This window comes from Mya arenaria, chromosome 17 (genome assembly GCF_026914265.1).
Source record: "Mya arenaria isolate MELC-2E11 chromosome 17, ASM2691426v1".
Lineage (NCBI taxonomy): Eukaryota > Metazoa > Mollusca > Bivalvia > Myida > Myidae > Mya > Mya arenaria.
In genome coordinates this window covers 12,949,301-12,964,219 of record NC_069138.1, presented here as the reverse complement: position 1 = coordinate 12,964,219, position 14,919 = coordinate 12,949,301, and the positions used below count along the sequence as shown (strand labels likewise).

General features: G+C 36.8%; 2 protein-coding genes across 4 annotated transcripts; both read left to right on the top strand.

Annotated features, from left to right (window-relative positions):
• The first annotated feature begins 799 nt into the window (after nucleotides 1–799).
• On the top strand, nucleotides 800–5,490 carry LOC128224658 (uncharacterized). Of its 2 annotated transcripts, none has more exons than XM_052934593.1 (5): nucleotides 800–1,273; nucleotides 1,464–1,677; nucleotides 2,764–2,872; nucleotides 3,196–3,366; nucleotides 4,115–5,490. In XM_052934593.1, the coding sequence occupies exons 1-5, from the start codon at nucleotides 1,115–1,117 to the stop codon at nucleotides 4,173–4,175; spliced, it is 714 nt and encodes a 237-aa protein (XP_052790553.1). In that variant the 5' UTR covers nucleotides 800–1,114; the 3' UTR covers nucleotides 4,176–5,490. The 2 variants fall into 2 exon arrangements, with proteins under 2 accessions (XP_052790553.1, XP_052790552.1); XM_052934592.1 differs by having other exon boundaries at nucleotides 800–1,282.
• A 3,446-nt stretch (nucleotides 5,491–8,936) lies between these two features.
• On the top strand, nucleotides 8,937–14,360 carry LOC128224912 (cartilage matrix protein-like). 2 transcript variants are annotated; one of them, XM_052935006.1, is made up of 7 exons: nucleotides 8,937–9,111; nucleotides 9,478–9,699; nucleotides 10,453–10,523; nucleotides 10,911–11,034; nucleotides 11,613–11,741; nucleotides 12,953–13,141; nucleotides 13,951–14,360. In XM_052935006.1, the coding sequence occupies exons 1-7, from the start codon at nucleotides 9,036–9,038 to the stop codon at nucleotides 14,160–14,162; spliced, it is 1,023 nt and encodes a 340-aa protein (XP_052790966.1). In that variant the 5' UTR covers nucleotides 8,937–9,035; the 3' UTR covers nucleotides 14,163–14,360. The 2 variants fall into 2 exon arrangements, with proteins under 2 accessions (XP_052790966.1, XP_052790967.1); XM_052935007.1 differs by lacking the exon at nucleotides 12,953–13,141.
• The last annotated feature ends 559 nt before the right edge of the window (nucleotides 14,361–14,919 follow it).

Here is a 14,919-nt window from a genome sequence, read left to right as displayed (position 1 = left end):
GATTCAGATCAATTAACAGAGGTTATGTACAAATAGACAGTTTTTTTGGGGGGTGGGGGTCACTTAAAGAAGGCTTAAACTAGGCCTTTAAAGGCATGTCAGCATTTATGGCCTGACCCTGGAGGTCCAAACAACTCAAACCGACAGACCGATACTACCGACATACAGACAGAACGACCGACAAATGGACCGACCGAGCAAACGGACGGACGGACGCACGTACCAATATTTATTGTTGAAAAGATTTATTCTTTAAGAATGATTCCTGAAACGTTGCATTTTATGTTGTTTTTTCTATAGAAAACACAACCAAAAATTAACTCGTTAACCCCCCCCCCCCCACCCACCCCCCCAAAAAAAACATTTCGAAGTTGGCCCGGATGGACGCACGTCATTAAAAGAGGCCCTTTAACGTGTAATTTTATGTGTTTTTACAGACAGATATACAGACAGACAGACAGACAGAAAGACACACTGACAGACACACAGACAGACAGGATATACATACAGACAGGATATACAGACAGGACAGGATATACAGACAAAACAATATGTATTCTGCATTGAAAGCAAACACTATGGCCATGAAATAAAACATATACGCATATTTTATCATTATCTTCCCGGGCCTCACAATTCATAATTTGCAATTCTGTACACAGTCATGCTCGTCATGGACATCTAATCCGCCTTTGTTTCCATCTTTTTGTAAACAATAAAAATTGAACGGGTAATATATCTAAGAAATGAATTATTAATATGCATGCGTTCTCACTGAAAAAGTACACTATAAGCGACACTCAAAATGGTTGGATTATTTTGCGCAGTATTTTGAAATAAAGAAAAAAAAAAGATCACATATCGTTGATATAATTATGATTTTACTATTTTTTTAACAAGTATTGTCGTGGGAACAGAGTGATTTTACCTAAATTTGTTTTGTAATCAGCGGGATTAAGAAAATATTTGGGAAAAACATCAACATCTTTAAGTATGCTATTCTAAAACGTTTTTTTTCTTTATTGTTTTGTCATTTTCAAAGGAAATAATGGATGCTTAAATAAAAGACATTCATTGAAGCAAATTAAGTCAAATAATTTAACAAACTGGAAATATGAGTGTGAACAGTACTCAGACCGGGTGTCTTAGTGCACGAAACCCACAATCGGAAGCGGAAATACTTCGAAAGCACGTGTTTTACCAAACAAGTCACCAGGCGGCAAAATATCCACCGTCGATGAGGCGCTCAGCATCCCCTGTTCGTCTGCCTAAGGTCCGCAAGGTTTGTAGGATATAAAGCAATAAACTTCATATATTCTAAATCTTCCTTTTTAATTTTTGACTATTTTGTTTGTCGTCTGCTAAGCGTGGTATACACATAAGGATTACTTTGTACGGCGTCGTTGTCCGCTTATTATTATTATAGTTATTTCTGATACATTAACCCACCCTAAAATTTACAGAAAACCACCAGTAAGTCCTCGGCAAACAAAACCAATGTCATCAAGGGCGAGGTCCGGACGAGCTCTCCGGTTGAGCGGCGTCAACCGTCGCCGGCCATGATCCGGACACGAATGAGTCTAGAGAGGCTTGACGAGCGGAGGCTGCAGCGGAAAGACCGGGAGCGGCCGTGGGTTCATCAAAAACAAAAGTCACCGGAGCGGAAAGGAAACTTCAGTAAGTGTCTGTTCGCGCTGGCTTAGTCTTTGGTTTGGTTGAAGTTGGCTAAAAATATTTATCGATTGGTTTATATTTATCCGAAAATTTATATTAACCTATGAAATCATTCAAATATGATAACTTGCCTAAAGATAACCTGTGGACAACTTATCCAAGTTGTTATACAAATGGTTGCTCATGGCTTCCAAAAATAGTGTTTTCTTACCGGAAGTGGTTAAACTTGAAGACTCGAGTGAAGCCGAAGCTTGGATTGGTCAAGGGCAACCAAGGGCGCTATTACTATGTATAGATTAGAGTTAATTAATAAATATCTTCGTGAATAAGTTACCTGAGGGAGTGAAGCGCAGCGTAACGATCGTGGTGTCTTATTCAAGAAGAAATTTCTTAATAATTTCTTACCTAATTAGTGTTAGCCCCTCCCAAATTGCTCCACCTTTAAAATTATTCCGTGTGACTTGTCAAAAAACTTGTCGATCACTGTATGACCCCCGCCCCCCCCCCCCCTCTCCCCCATAGGATATTATGACGTCATTAAAATCAGCGTCAGTACTGAACAATGAACATGCGTTTATGCATATACAAACAGTAGGCGTGGCTATATGCGCATGCGTAGTTATAGCAATTTACTAAATCATGAAGAGTCGTCTTCAGTAATAAGTCACGATTCCTTATAAATAAGAAACTAAACATTTTAAATATCAAGCACCCCTGATTAGCTTAAAGTGAGGGCAAACACTCAAGATAAAAGATAAATTCGCATAATGAGTTGGGAATGACAGATAGATAGAAACCACTGGCACCGGATTTCAAACTCGATCATTTTTTATTTTTTTAAATAAAAAAAATCTTTTAATTTCCAAAATAAAAATTATAATACCAAAATGTGATAAAATATTGATTATTTTTATAAATATGCATTTTGTACTACATATATATAGAAACATATACAGTATACAAAATGCATATTTATATATTTCACATTTTTGAATAATATTTTTTATAATTATAAATAATTAGATGCGGAAACGCTTTGTATTGAAGAAATGTGGCCCGATTTTCAATTTTCGCTTGATATATTTTCAGAGATATTTTACGAAAAGGCACTACCAACAACTGTGGAAAATTCCCCATGTACCCTCCGCCCACGGAAATATGTGTCAAATACCAAATACGGGAACATTTACGAAATCAGGTAAGCGCATGACCTTAAAAACACCATTCGGAACTCCTCGGCCATTTTACATCGAAAAGAACCTCGGATGTATATGGACTGTTTACATTGTCAGAAATTTTAATATTAAACTACGTTGCAAATAGTTCGCGTTGTAATTTCCTTTTAGCAGTTTATCCTGCTGCTGCGGATTATTGTGGTGTTGGTGTTGCTGCTGTTGCTGATTATTATGGTTATTGTGATGTTGATGGTGGTGATTGTGCTGTTGCTGCTGCTGAAAATGATAATGATGTTGTTGTTGTTGATGATGATCTAAGTCATCCGAGTTATACATTTCTTCTCAGAGATACCACTAAACCCAACAAACCAGCGCGGGTGCCGTCTCCCCGGAAATGGGTTTGGGAGGACGAGTTCCGGTTGTGGATGCTCGAAAGTCGCGATCAGTATTTGTCGGACACCGGAGCCGGGCGGCACAAGCTGTTTCCGATACATCAACAGGATCAGTTGAGCTCCAAGTAGGTCAACTGGTCAAAGAGATGCTCTTAAAATGCCTTCATGAATAATATCATTGGTATAATTGATGAAAACAGATATACAGAAATGAAACTGTTATAGACCTTAAACCAGCTATATGAAATTAAACTAAATGTTACTTATACACAGCTCTTCAGTTTTTAGTAACGATAAATAGATTGAATAACAATTAAGAAACAAAAGGATCCTTTCTGCGGTTTTGTCCACCCAGATATGTTATTTTTTCGGATAACTTTTTAAAAATACCTTTTCCATACAAAACACCATTAATGGGATTTAAATAAAATTTCCATTTTTCATTTAACCTGTGTTTATTTTCCATCCCCCAATACTAGCTCGACTATTTAGAATACAACCTACATTTTAAGTCAATGACATTTCAGATAGGCAATCATTAAGCACAGAACTTCAAAAGTAAAAAATAAGAATTTCATCTTCCGCGGGTGTTTAAAGGTCCGCCCACTGCCACTCATCCGATACACACTTCCTGCGTCAGATTTTGCATTGTCAATGTATCAGCCAATGAGGTTGTATTCTAAGTCAGTAAGATGAACTAAAGATATTTCTTAGTTATTTCTCACTCCGCCCATTCTTAATCATTAAGATTTTACTTTATGTAGATATATTATTAATACAAATATTTAACCTTGACCTTGGACAATGCATACAGTCATATTAATTAGTGTTGCATATGCTGTTATATTGATCAAAGTTATCATATTGTTTAAGGTCCGGAAGCTTAGCAGCTATAAAAGAACACCAAAAACCGAACCCCGAGTTATACGCGTAAGTGACGTGTTCATTGTGACGTCACCGACAGCACCACTTTACTGTGACATCACCAATAGACGATTACGTTTTAATAACAAATGTTTTCGGAAATCACCGATATATGTTTACCAATAAGTGCACTGACAATATACGGTTTAAAATTTAAATAGTTCTCTGTACACAAGATTGCATGAAAATCATGATTATATTCTGCACTATTCTGACCACAAAATACGGATATGTATAAATAATAGTCAACAACCATCAAATATGTAAAACTCAATATCAATTATATATGTTATAGTGTTTTTTGTTTTGTTTTGTTTTCAGTTTCGACATGTAAGACTTGATATTCATTTTTTGACATGCACATGATATTCATTTGATTTAATTTCCGGTGTTTTTAATAGAGATTTGTCAGTGAAATAAAATTGATATTTCACTGTTTCGAAAATAAAATGTGCATGATATGTATGTATGTAAGTGATCTATCAGTGAATTGTCCTGATATCAATTGTTTCAAATAGTGAAAATATCAATTTGATATTTTTCACTGTTATGCAATTGTTGTCCGCTTTAAGTTTCAAATCGAACATCAGCGCGCATAGGGGTGGGGCACAATTTTCGAAATGACGCTAAGTTAACATTCATTTTAGCACGCTTTTCTAAAAAAACTGTCATTTTATATCCTTTTGAAATAGGCATCATAAGGTTCATCATAATAAAAGTGTTTGTTGTGTAGTAAGATCGTAATATGTTTCAAACCAGGGAACACCAAAAGTAAATATTTCACTCCTGGCTACGCAACTCGTAAAATATAGTTTTTGGTACGAACTCGTTGAAATACATTACGATCTTACACTGAAAGAATTAATTATCCTTTATATTGTTTATTTTACCAGCATTTCAAATGTCGCACACAGTAGGCATGATATTCATTGTTGTTTAAAGCTGCACTTTCACAGATTTACCGTTTTCTTTTATTTTTGTTGTCTTTGAATTAGCCAATATTTGCGTAAACATCTGGAAATCAGTGATAAAAGACTGCTGATAAAAGATCAGATCACTGTTGTCATGTTTTCGCTTGAAAATTGATGTTTTATGGCTAAAACTGGTAATTACGCTGAAGAAAAATGACATTTTCGGCACTTTTTAAAACAGCTGAGATCTGTTCTATTGTGAGTTACCCTTATTGTCTGAATAGAAGGCATTGATGCCGAAACAGCTGATTTTGAGACAAAAAGAAATGAAATTTCAAACCTGTCAGAATGTGAGAGTGCGGATTTAATTTACCTGCATTTTGGTTACATATTACAATAAATGGAACACCATTGCATGTATATTCTTATTTCATTATTATTATGCAATTCATCGAATACATGTAGTAGTATTTCCACAGTAAGAGCACATCAAAACCTTTTGCAACTTCATAAACAGCGATTACGGTAAGTGCTTTCAGTTCTAAATTTTTGTTGATTTTTTTCTCGTTGACGGTCTTTGAAATAGTGTTGCCGCCATTTTACCTGACTTATTTTCATCCATGGGAAGTACAACGTTTATGGAGTTCTAACTTCACATGTACAAGACAACCCTCGTATTACGATTCAGTGTGTGTATATACCACGTGATAAATTACGTCATATATATGCTACGTCAAAAGGCAATATTTTGCTTAAAATAAAGATTTAAACGAAAGATAACTTTTCTTTTACTACACCATTTTAAATGAATCAAAGGGCAGTCTACGCCGCTAAAAGAGCCCCGCCTTCGTTTTATTACCGGAGTTTGATAAGGTGATTAGTTTTATCAAACACTTTGACAAACCTGTTTCCAAAATAATGTCTTGACAGTGCTCCGTCAAACGGCCGTTTTGTGAAAAGGTTTGTCGAAGTGTTTTCAGAAACTAAACTCTCAATCAACCCTGGTAAAAGATCGCAGGCGGGGCTTCGATAACGGCGTAGACTGCGTTATGTTTCGTTTAAAATGATGCAAAATAGTGAAGTCTTCATTCGAAGCAAGATGTTGCTTTTCGACGAAGCATTTATGACGCAATTTATCACGTGGTATACACACACTGCGATACTCGGATTGATTTTACAGGCAGGCAGCTATTTTTTTTAATTAAACTACAACAGCATTAACAGCTTGATGTAAATTACAATCGCAATTTCACTCAGTCGATCCGCTTTTTAATTAAAATTCAAGAATATGGAATCAATACTCAGAAAATCCAGCGATTATGCAAAGCAGATCCAATTCATACACACTAATTTAAATATATTGGTATAATCTTCAACAGAAACAACGGTCCGGCATAATATATTAATGCATCCAATGCGATCCTATGATTTATGTTCACTGTAGAATGTACCATTCCCATCGTCTGGAGCGGACGCGTCAACGTAATGCCGCCGTCCTAATACAAGGCGTCATGCGAGGCTGGTACGTCAGGTCTGTGCTGGCTCGCCTAAAACGGAAGGTATGTTCTTTGAAAGACAATAGCGCATTCACTTATTTCACAATCGAGTGCGAATGTTTGGATAAGAACACGTTACATGTACTTTTTTTTAAATTAAATTACCTGCCTTTAAGAGTCATTTTATATCATTAATGACGTTACGATCATGAAACTCTTGAAGTGACGTCACACTTGAATACCGCTGAAAATATGTGCGCGCATAAAGTGGATTCAAAATTGTGGGGATTTGGGAGCATGCCCCTCGGAAATTTGAAAACAATGGTGCAATCTGGTGCATTCTGGGCGTTCTGAGGTGCTATTTATTTATTAAGTACTGGAAAATGGAAGTTTTAGGATCATGTATTCTTGCATACTGGACGTGTGTTTCCGGTCATGTGACCAGTGCTGGAAAAACCCGTCTTATACGCCACCCATGTAAGATTATAAGTCAAGCGCAACAACGCGCCACTTCTTATTTATTTTATTGTATGATTTATGAAAAGAATATTATGCAGTTTCAATAAAGCGCAATCAAATAATAAAGTATGCAAGACTTTAAATGAAAATTGAAAATAAATAATCGTAAGAACGCGATTTTAGAGGAACTATTTGACATCAATAGTGATTTAAATTACTGCGCTGTATGGCGTCAGTAAACAACGTCGCACGCGCTTTTTGGTAAAATGTACAAAAGTGCGTTTTCTACGGCCATTTTCCACAAATTTATCATTTTAGATATATGCAGGAAAAAATATCAATTATGTTTTCCGGTCCGGATCGAAAACTCCGACCCTCGCGCACGCTGCGTGGCCGGTAACTCGGCAAGCCTCGTTGACGGCTTACTCGCGTGCCCTCGGGTCGGACTTTTCTATTCGTACCGTAAACACATGATATATACTGAAAGTCAAGTATGTTTACTACAATTTTTGCTGATTTTCTTTTTATTTTATTTTAGTCAGAATCATGTGGATTAAGCCGCATAATCGCTAAAAGGCAGCTACGGACCTGGTCAATCTATTGATACTTGGCCATCTGTAACTGTACTTGCTATGTTATATGGTCAAATGAATTGGTCATATGGTTTAAGGTTTTTGTATTTTGAACTTCTTTCTAAGTCGATCAGAGAAGTTGACTCGCGAAACTATGCACTACCAAACCTTTCTGTGACATGAACAGACGGAATACACTACACACGCTTTTACGTTTTATTCTATGCAGTCCTGGCGGTAGTTCTTGGCCGAAATTTGTCAAAGACTACCATGAACTTGCCGCTAAAGAATCTTGCTGTCACATGGATCAATGGAGTACATTTCAAAACGCTTTTACGTTTCATTGTAGGCGGTTTTGGAGCTCGGTCGATCTTGGCCACGTTTTGTCACGGAATACCGAGAACTGGCCGCCAGGGTGCGTGCACGTCATGGAGCGTCTAAGCCTTTCTGTAACATGGATCTCAAGATGATGGAGCGCTTCATGGACAAGCAACTAAGTATGCGGAAACGTATTTAGGAACACACGTTTCTCGTTTATAACACCCAGTGTCTATATCTATAATGATTGAAGACTGGTAGCCTACGTTACTTTTTGGAAAAAGAGAACAAGGGTACCAGTCTATAATCGTTGCGTCTAACACTGTATGAGTTGTTTAACACGTTTTGGAGACTTGTTCCAGATCGGAAAGTGTTTTTTTTAATATTTATATCCCTATACGCATTCACTCTTTATTGGAACGGTAACAAGCAAGTAGGCGGAGTTTATATGCTTTCTTCATATGTTGTAAATATAATGATATACCAACGCAATATTTATTTAATTAGTATTGTAATGGTACGGAATAGGAATAAATTTTTTATAGGTAATTAAACACAATTCAATCTGAAGATTTATGAAAGCTACTTTATTATGTAAACAATCTCCTTTTGAATATTTATAGTTAAGATAAAGGGGAAGTAGTCATAATTTGCTATATATACTTTGCGTGTATCGATTAATTACCCTGAGACAATTCATGCCTTTCTTGGATGTTATGGGTTTTTTTAGCCAGTGGTCTTAAATAACTCAATAAACTATTGACTTGACTTGACTTGACTCGACTATATGAGCTGATATACGCATCGTGCGAATAATTACAACGCTATGCACTTGTATCAATACGCACACTATATTGAACGTTGTCATTGGCAACATGATACAAAACTATTACCCAATTCTTTAGTGATGTAAATTATAAACTCATGATTAATTGCCAACACCTCAGGTTGTGGTTGCAGAAATTATAACTTAAAGTAATTCTTCGGTCCTAATAACTACCTTTTTCAGACCATCTCGTAAAGGAAACTATGAAGTCTTATTTAACTGATTGCAGAGTACGAGCGAGTGTTCCGACGTATATGTCCGAATGGAAAGCTGAACAAAGATGATCTAATGGAATTCTTCAATGGTTGTGACTTATGGCCGACCCAAAATGATATTAATAGATCATTTGACGCCATTTATAGGGGTAAGCTTTATTTTGTTACATTTTAGTGTGTTTTTTACGAAGTGAAATAGGTTTTGATGGTAAATGTATGCGGCCAAATGGAAAGCTGAATAAAGATGACCTAATATAATTCTTAACCGCTTTAACCACTTATTGTCCGACACAATATGACATCAGCAGATTTTGTAACGCTATGTATAAGGGTAAAAAATAGTAACATTTTTTTACGAACGGACATATGAACAAAGACGATCTCATCCTCTGTGACCTTCGATCGACAATTGATATGATACGCAATTACATTAAGGGAAATGACTATGTCATTGAAGCCTCGATTTGTTTGATTGCAGGTGTGTCTACTTGATGCTACTTTAAGTTCCATTCCAGGTTCAAGGAACACAGCGGAAGTCGTCTTTGCACTTGACTGCTCTACAAGCACTGGAGTTGTCGGGTTTCACAGTCTGATAAAGTTCGTCAAGGAACTTGTTTCGCTGCTTGATGTGGCGCCTGACCGCACGCGCGTTGCCATGGTCCCATACAACGAAGCAGTCTTTACGTCATTTCCGCTTACCGCACACACGAATAAAAAGGATCTGCTAGAAGCGATATGTAAGTGACTTGAGATAGGCCTATTTTTAAGTTTAACTGGGTCATAATTTCTAGTACTTCATTTCCCTTGTTTCTATTAAACGTTAAAGTTGTATAAACGAAACGCGAATTTCGTTTCTACGCGCTACCACGGACTCTGGTCTCTGATCCGCCCATTCTTTGGTTGCTAGATAAATTAACGCCCCTGAAGTGATCGGACACTTAGTTCCAAGTGTGCATACCAGCGATTACCACAATGCATCTCTCTATTTACTGGAATGCATGTCTTCAATTTCGAGAATCTTTTTGATATTTTTTTCTACATATCTATATACGAATGAATACCTAAAAACTCTACGAAGTCGGTTTGAATGACGATACGAACTTGCCAAAGTGAAGACATTCTATATATCCTAGCGATAACCATTTTCATATGAGCCAAACTGATATCATGTATGAATGAAGACACGGATCTATAAATCGTTTAATAGAACTAAGTGAAGAAAAAGAGGGTTCGCATGAGCCATATTTAATGTTCTTTAAAATACGCCATTCCAACACAAATCGGACTTTAAACGCATGATACATTACAAATACACCCCTATCTCATTTTTACATCCTTAATTTAATCGTCTTGTTCAGTCTGTGTTGGCAAACTTTACTTTAATTTATCGGAGTAGAAAGAAAATGCATTCATTGATTGTAACTATGAAAATATTCTGTAAAAACAATCGTACAGCACTCTCAGTGCTTTAATTTTCGTTCCATTATCAGCAAAGATCAAACTGTGGCATGGATTGACCAGAACGGACATTGCTCTTGACGCGATCAGAAATATGCTTAAGGTATGTTTTAGTGTCTGATGTATTGAAAAAACATTTCCTTATCTTTGCAAAAATCTCAGACATTGTGACTGCGGCTAAATGCTGTCGTCCAGGGGCATGGCTGGGGTATTTTTTATTAATCACATGACACACATAATGTGTACTTCCTTTCTGCCCGCAATTTTACCTAGTTTTACACATTTTCAAATGATTTTACACTCGTTCGTTTTTGTGAGCTGCGCTCATGACGTCATCATAATTATTTTAATGTTAACGTCATAAATAAAAAAATCAACACTCCTGAAATTCTAAGTGCAAATCGCATAAAAACAAGTTTGTTACCCTCAGTCAAATGCGCGTCTGAATCGTCTTATCGAGTGTGACGTGTGTTGTTTGTTTTTTCGTTAGGCCTCGAGGCCAGGCGTCCAGAAGATAGGTATTGTGATCACGGACGGGCGTTCAACGGAACCGGAAAAGACGTCACGCGAAGCACAACTAGTTCATGAGATGGGGGTCCAAATGTTCGCCATAGGTATGTGGAATAAACAGGCCAAGTTAATATAATTATGCAAAACAGAACCCAAATATTCGAATTACTCGTGCATGGTACAAGATCGTCATGTATTATGAAAGTCATTCGTGCATGGTACACAGAGCTTCGTGTATGGTTCAATGTATTTGTGTTTGGTACACGACCTTCGCCAAGGGCATAAATAATTCCACTCAGTTCGTGTATAGTACAAGATCTGTATATTGTAAATTGTGCGTGCATGGTACAAAAAAGTTCGTGCAATGTACATGAATTCAAGATGTTTACCAGACACATCATCGACGTATGGGTAAAATCTGATGTGCACATCCTAAATGGAAAAATATGACTTATTTAACTGAAAGTTTTCTCTCTTTTTAATGCATTTAAATGCGCAGTTTAACAGAAGCACTGTCATTCATTTAAGTACTAGGAATAAAGAATTCTTTATTTTCCATCGAAATCATTTGTAAGTACTTTTTCTTGACATTTTTGTCTTTTTTATTGCTTTCCAATAGTGTGCAACATACACCAGCAAGATGTTTTTTCCTTTTTTCTTCTTATCCTTCTTCAACATACAGGCATTGGAAACAAGACAGATGAGAACGAGCTACAAACTATCGCTACCAACCCTGACTGCGTCTTTCGCGTTCTTGACGTCAAAGAACTCGGCGGCATCCGACGTCAAATAGAAAGGCGATTTTGTTTAGGTATTACATTAATATTCATTTTTCAAGAAATAACACACACGCTAAGAAATCGAATTCGGACCGACCTTCAAAAATGGGAAATATTGTTTATCATTCTATATTTTAAGATATATATTTTTAAGCACAAAAATTATCATAATTCTCGTATTAGCGATCATAAGTATCTCGGCATGATAAGTTATGCATTTAGAAGAATACAAGCATTTTAATGTATTAAGACGCCATTTATACTAAGATATCGCCTTAAAATAGCTGCGTGCGCATTCTGTCAACATCGTCTGCCTCGTATCCATGGTAACGGGCTGCTTCAAAACGAGGCTATGGAAATATTATGGAGTACGTTCCTTCCGTCTGCTTCCGGTCTTGATAACACGCGGACTCTGCAGCGCTTCCGGATAGGTGCTTATGTGATATATATATATATATATATATATATATATATATATATATATATATATATATATATATATATATATATATATATATATATATATATATATATATATATATATATATGTACTCATGTGTATATTTATATAACTATACTGAACGAATCTATATACATGCACATACACTTCTGGGCGAAGCTAATGTCTGACTCAAATAAAGTCAATCCATAAATAGGTTTGAAAACATGTCGTTCCACAAAATTCTCAACGATTTGAATAACACAGATTCAAACAGGCCAATCAGAGCCAAGTATTCAGTAATGCACCTTATTCCGTATACTGGCGTACGTTACTGAGTCGATTCATTTATTGGGAAGTGACGTCAAACTTAATAATGATCTACTTACATTTGTTTCAACGATTAACTATAAGCCGGTTTTAGTCACGTATTACAAAATTAACGACCATATTTCAGCGGTCGCTCACCGTGACTTTCTTGGAGTGATACATGGAACATAGAGGCCTTGTGACGTACTTTACATGTTTTAAAACAATCGGAATATAATGCAAGGAAAAGTAGGAGCGGACCCAGGAATTGACACCTTTTAACACTTGGCCCTTCCTCAGAACCGAAGTTTGATGATTTTAAATGTTGGCAAAGGGGTTTGTGGTACTCACTCAAGAAAATCGCACTCAATCCAAACACCTCGCGCGCCCCACTTCCCTCATGAATTCCCTAATATGAAGGATTCACGTGAAAACATGTACCCACGCATATACACATATTTTATTGGTTTTTGTTGGTGTTTTTTTCCTATCAAGACACCGGCTCACTTTTCGCACCAATCATATCGTCCGACGAAAGTCACTTGTTCAGGCCAGTCAGCCAATCACCGAGCTTGGAACTTGTATGGAACTGTTATCCACCAGAAGCTTGTGGTCTTGCACATGCGCGTCGATCTCGCTGGATACGTCCGGTGGTGAAGGGACAAGAAGCATGGGCACTTTTAGGTTAGCTTCCGTATTTTGCACTTACGCAACAAAGAATGATATAATTCATTCTTAATGATTCATTATAATTTTAGTTCTTGTATATACACGAGTCTAAAGAAAAAAGGCAAAAGTCTTATGTTTACAATTCCACCAGTCCATGCTCAAAACCAACGGTGTGTACATAATAATTGACAAGAGGTCGGCCTCAGCGAGAAATGGTCGAAAAAAAAAAGAAAACGCATTATTTCAATCGTACTACGTTATCTTCCTTTTTTAACCGCTTAGTGCCATTGTTTGGTAAATTTGGCTTAGAACCTATACTAGATTTGTCTTTGGCCTATTTAAGGAAACACACATCATTTTTATATCATTGATTAACCACACGATACAGTTTACACGCAAACTTACTTATGCATGAGTATAAATTGGCAAGAGCTGTTACACAAACTCGTTAAATTTATATTAAATCTCAAAATAGATACACTAAACTTATCTTAAAAAGCCACATATTTATAAAGATACAAGCCGACAATAATTAGAAGAAATGATACATCTTCCAGACATATCTTATTTCATACAGTCGAACCTCGTTGACTCGAACTCCCAGGGACCGGCGAAAATACATCGAGATTAAAAAATTCGAGCCAACCGGGAATGTTTACATTTAGTTAAAGAAATCAGTCCTTTACATCCAGTTCGAGCCAACGAGGATTTCGAGCCAAGCGAGTTCGAGTCAATGGGGTTTCGACTGTATTGTGAAATCACTTTGAATGGTTGTTTGACAACATACTGTGCAAAGATTAAAACAAAGTAATCACGATTTTCAGACGACAATATCATGCGAGCAACGGGAATGAGAGCCTGTCTAAAGCTTGTGATCAAAGCGAGGCTGCACAGAGAGGGTTACGTTACTTTGCCTAGTGACGTCACAAATGACGTAGAACACGTGACGAGTGAGGTCCAGGCGCTGCATCTCATCGAAAAATATATTGAAAGTCAAAAGAACAATATTAAAATAAAACAAAATGTATTTGTGTGAAGAAAACGATGTCAGATAGGCAGTATTCTGATCGTACAATGGTGAACAATCTTATAGCATTTTTACCCCCCAAAAACGAAAAATGAACACAGAAGAAAAAACGCCCCAAATTAACGATATTCTACATTCGAACAATAAAAGTTCATAGTTTATTATCAAATATGGTATGTATTTATGCATATGGTCATAATAAACATATTCATTGCAGCTTATACAGTTCTTTCAAATCCGCCCGCCATGACGAACACGTTACTATAATGTGTTAAAGCCTGAAGCTTATTTTCGCAATATTTTCCAACAAAGATTTCACCTGTTTTCTCGAAGACAAAGAACGGCATCCATGATTAAATTATCATAATTAAGAGTTAGTTTACAAGTCTTAATTAATAAGTTAGCGCTAATTGAATCAACAATAATCTGATAAAGCAGTAATTTGTAGACATGCACCTAACCGCAATTCTGTGAGTTTTCCGGAACAAGCATGCGTAAAACTGAAACTCTCGTTGTTTTCCGGAACAGATAAGCACCGAACCTCGGTATTTTCCGGAACGGACATGGGCTGAACCTCGGTATGTTACGGAACAGACACGCGCCGAACTGCAAACTCTCGTTATTTTCCGGAACAGAGAAGCACCGAGCCTCGGTATTTTCCGGAACAGACTTGCGCGGAAACTCGGTATTTTCCGGAACAGACTTGCGCGGAAACTCGTTTTTTTCCGGAACAGACTTGCACCGTCATGGTGTATTTCGGAACAGA

Bases quoted from the DNA above. Each gene is read 5' to 3' on its own strand.
- LOC128224912 (XM_052935006.1), top strand. From the start codon at position 9,036: ATGGAATTCTTCAATGGTTGTGACTTATGGCCGACCCAAAATGATATT. The intron at 9,112-9,477 runs GTAAGCTTTATT...GTTCCATTCCAG, and splicing joins ATTTGACGCCATTTATAGGG to GTTCAAGGAACACAGCGGAA. The intron at 10,524-10,910 runs GTATGTTTTAGT...TTTTTTCGTTAG, and splicing joins CGATCAGAAATATGCTTAAG to GCCTCGAGGCCAGGCGTCCA.
- LOC128224658 (XM_052934592.1), top strand. From the start codon at position 1,115: ATGAGTGTGAACAGTACTCAGACCGGGTGTCTTAGTGCACGAAACCCA. The intron at 1,283-1,463 runs GTTTGTAGGATA...TAAAATTTACAG, and splicing joins GTCTGCCTAAGGTCCGCAAG to AAAACCACCAGTAAGTCCTC. The intron at 2,873-3,195 runs GTAAGCGCATGA...ATTTCTTCTCAG, and splicing joins GGGAACATTTACGAAATCAG to AGATACCACTAAACCCAACA.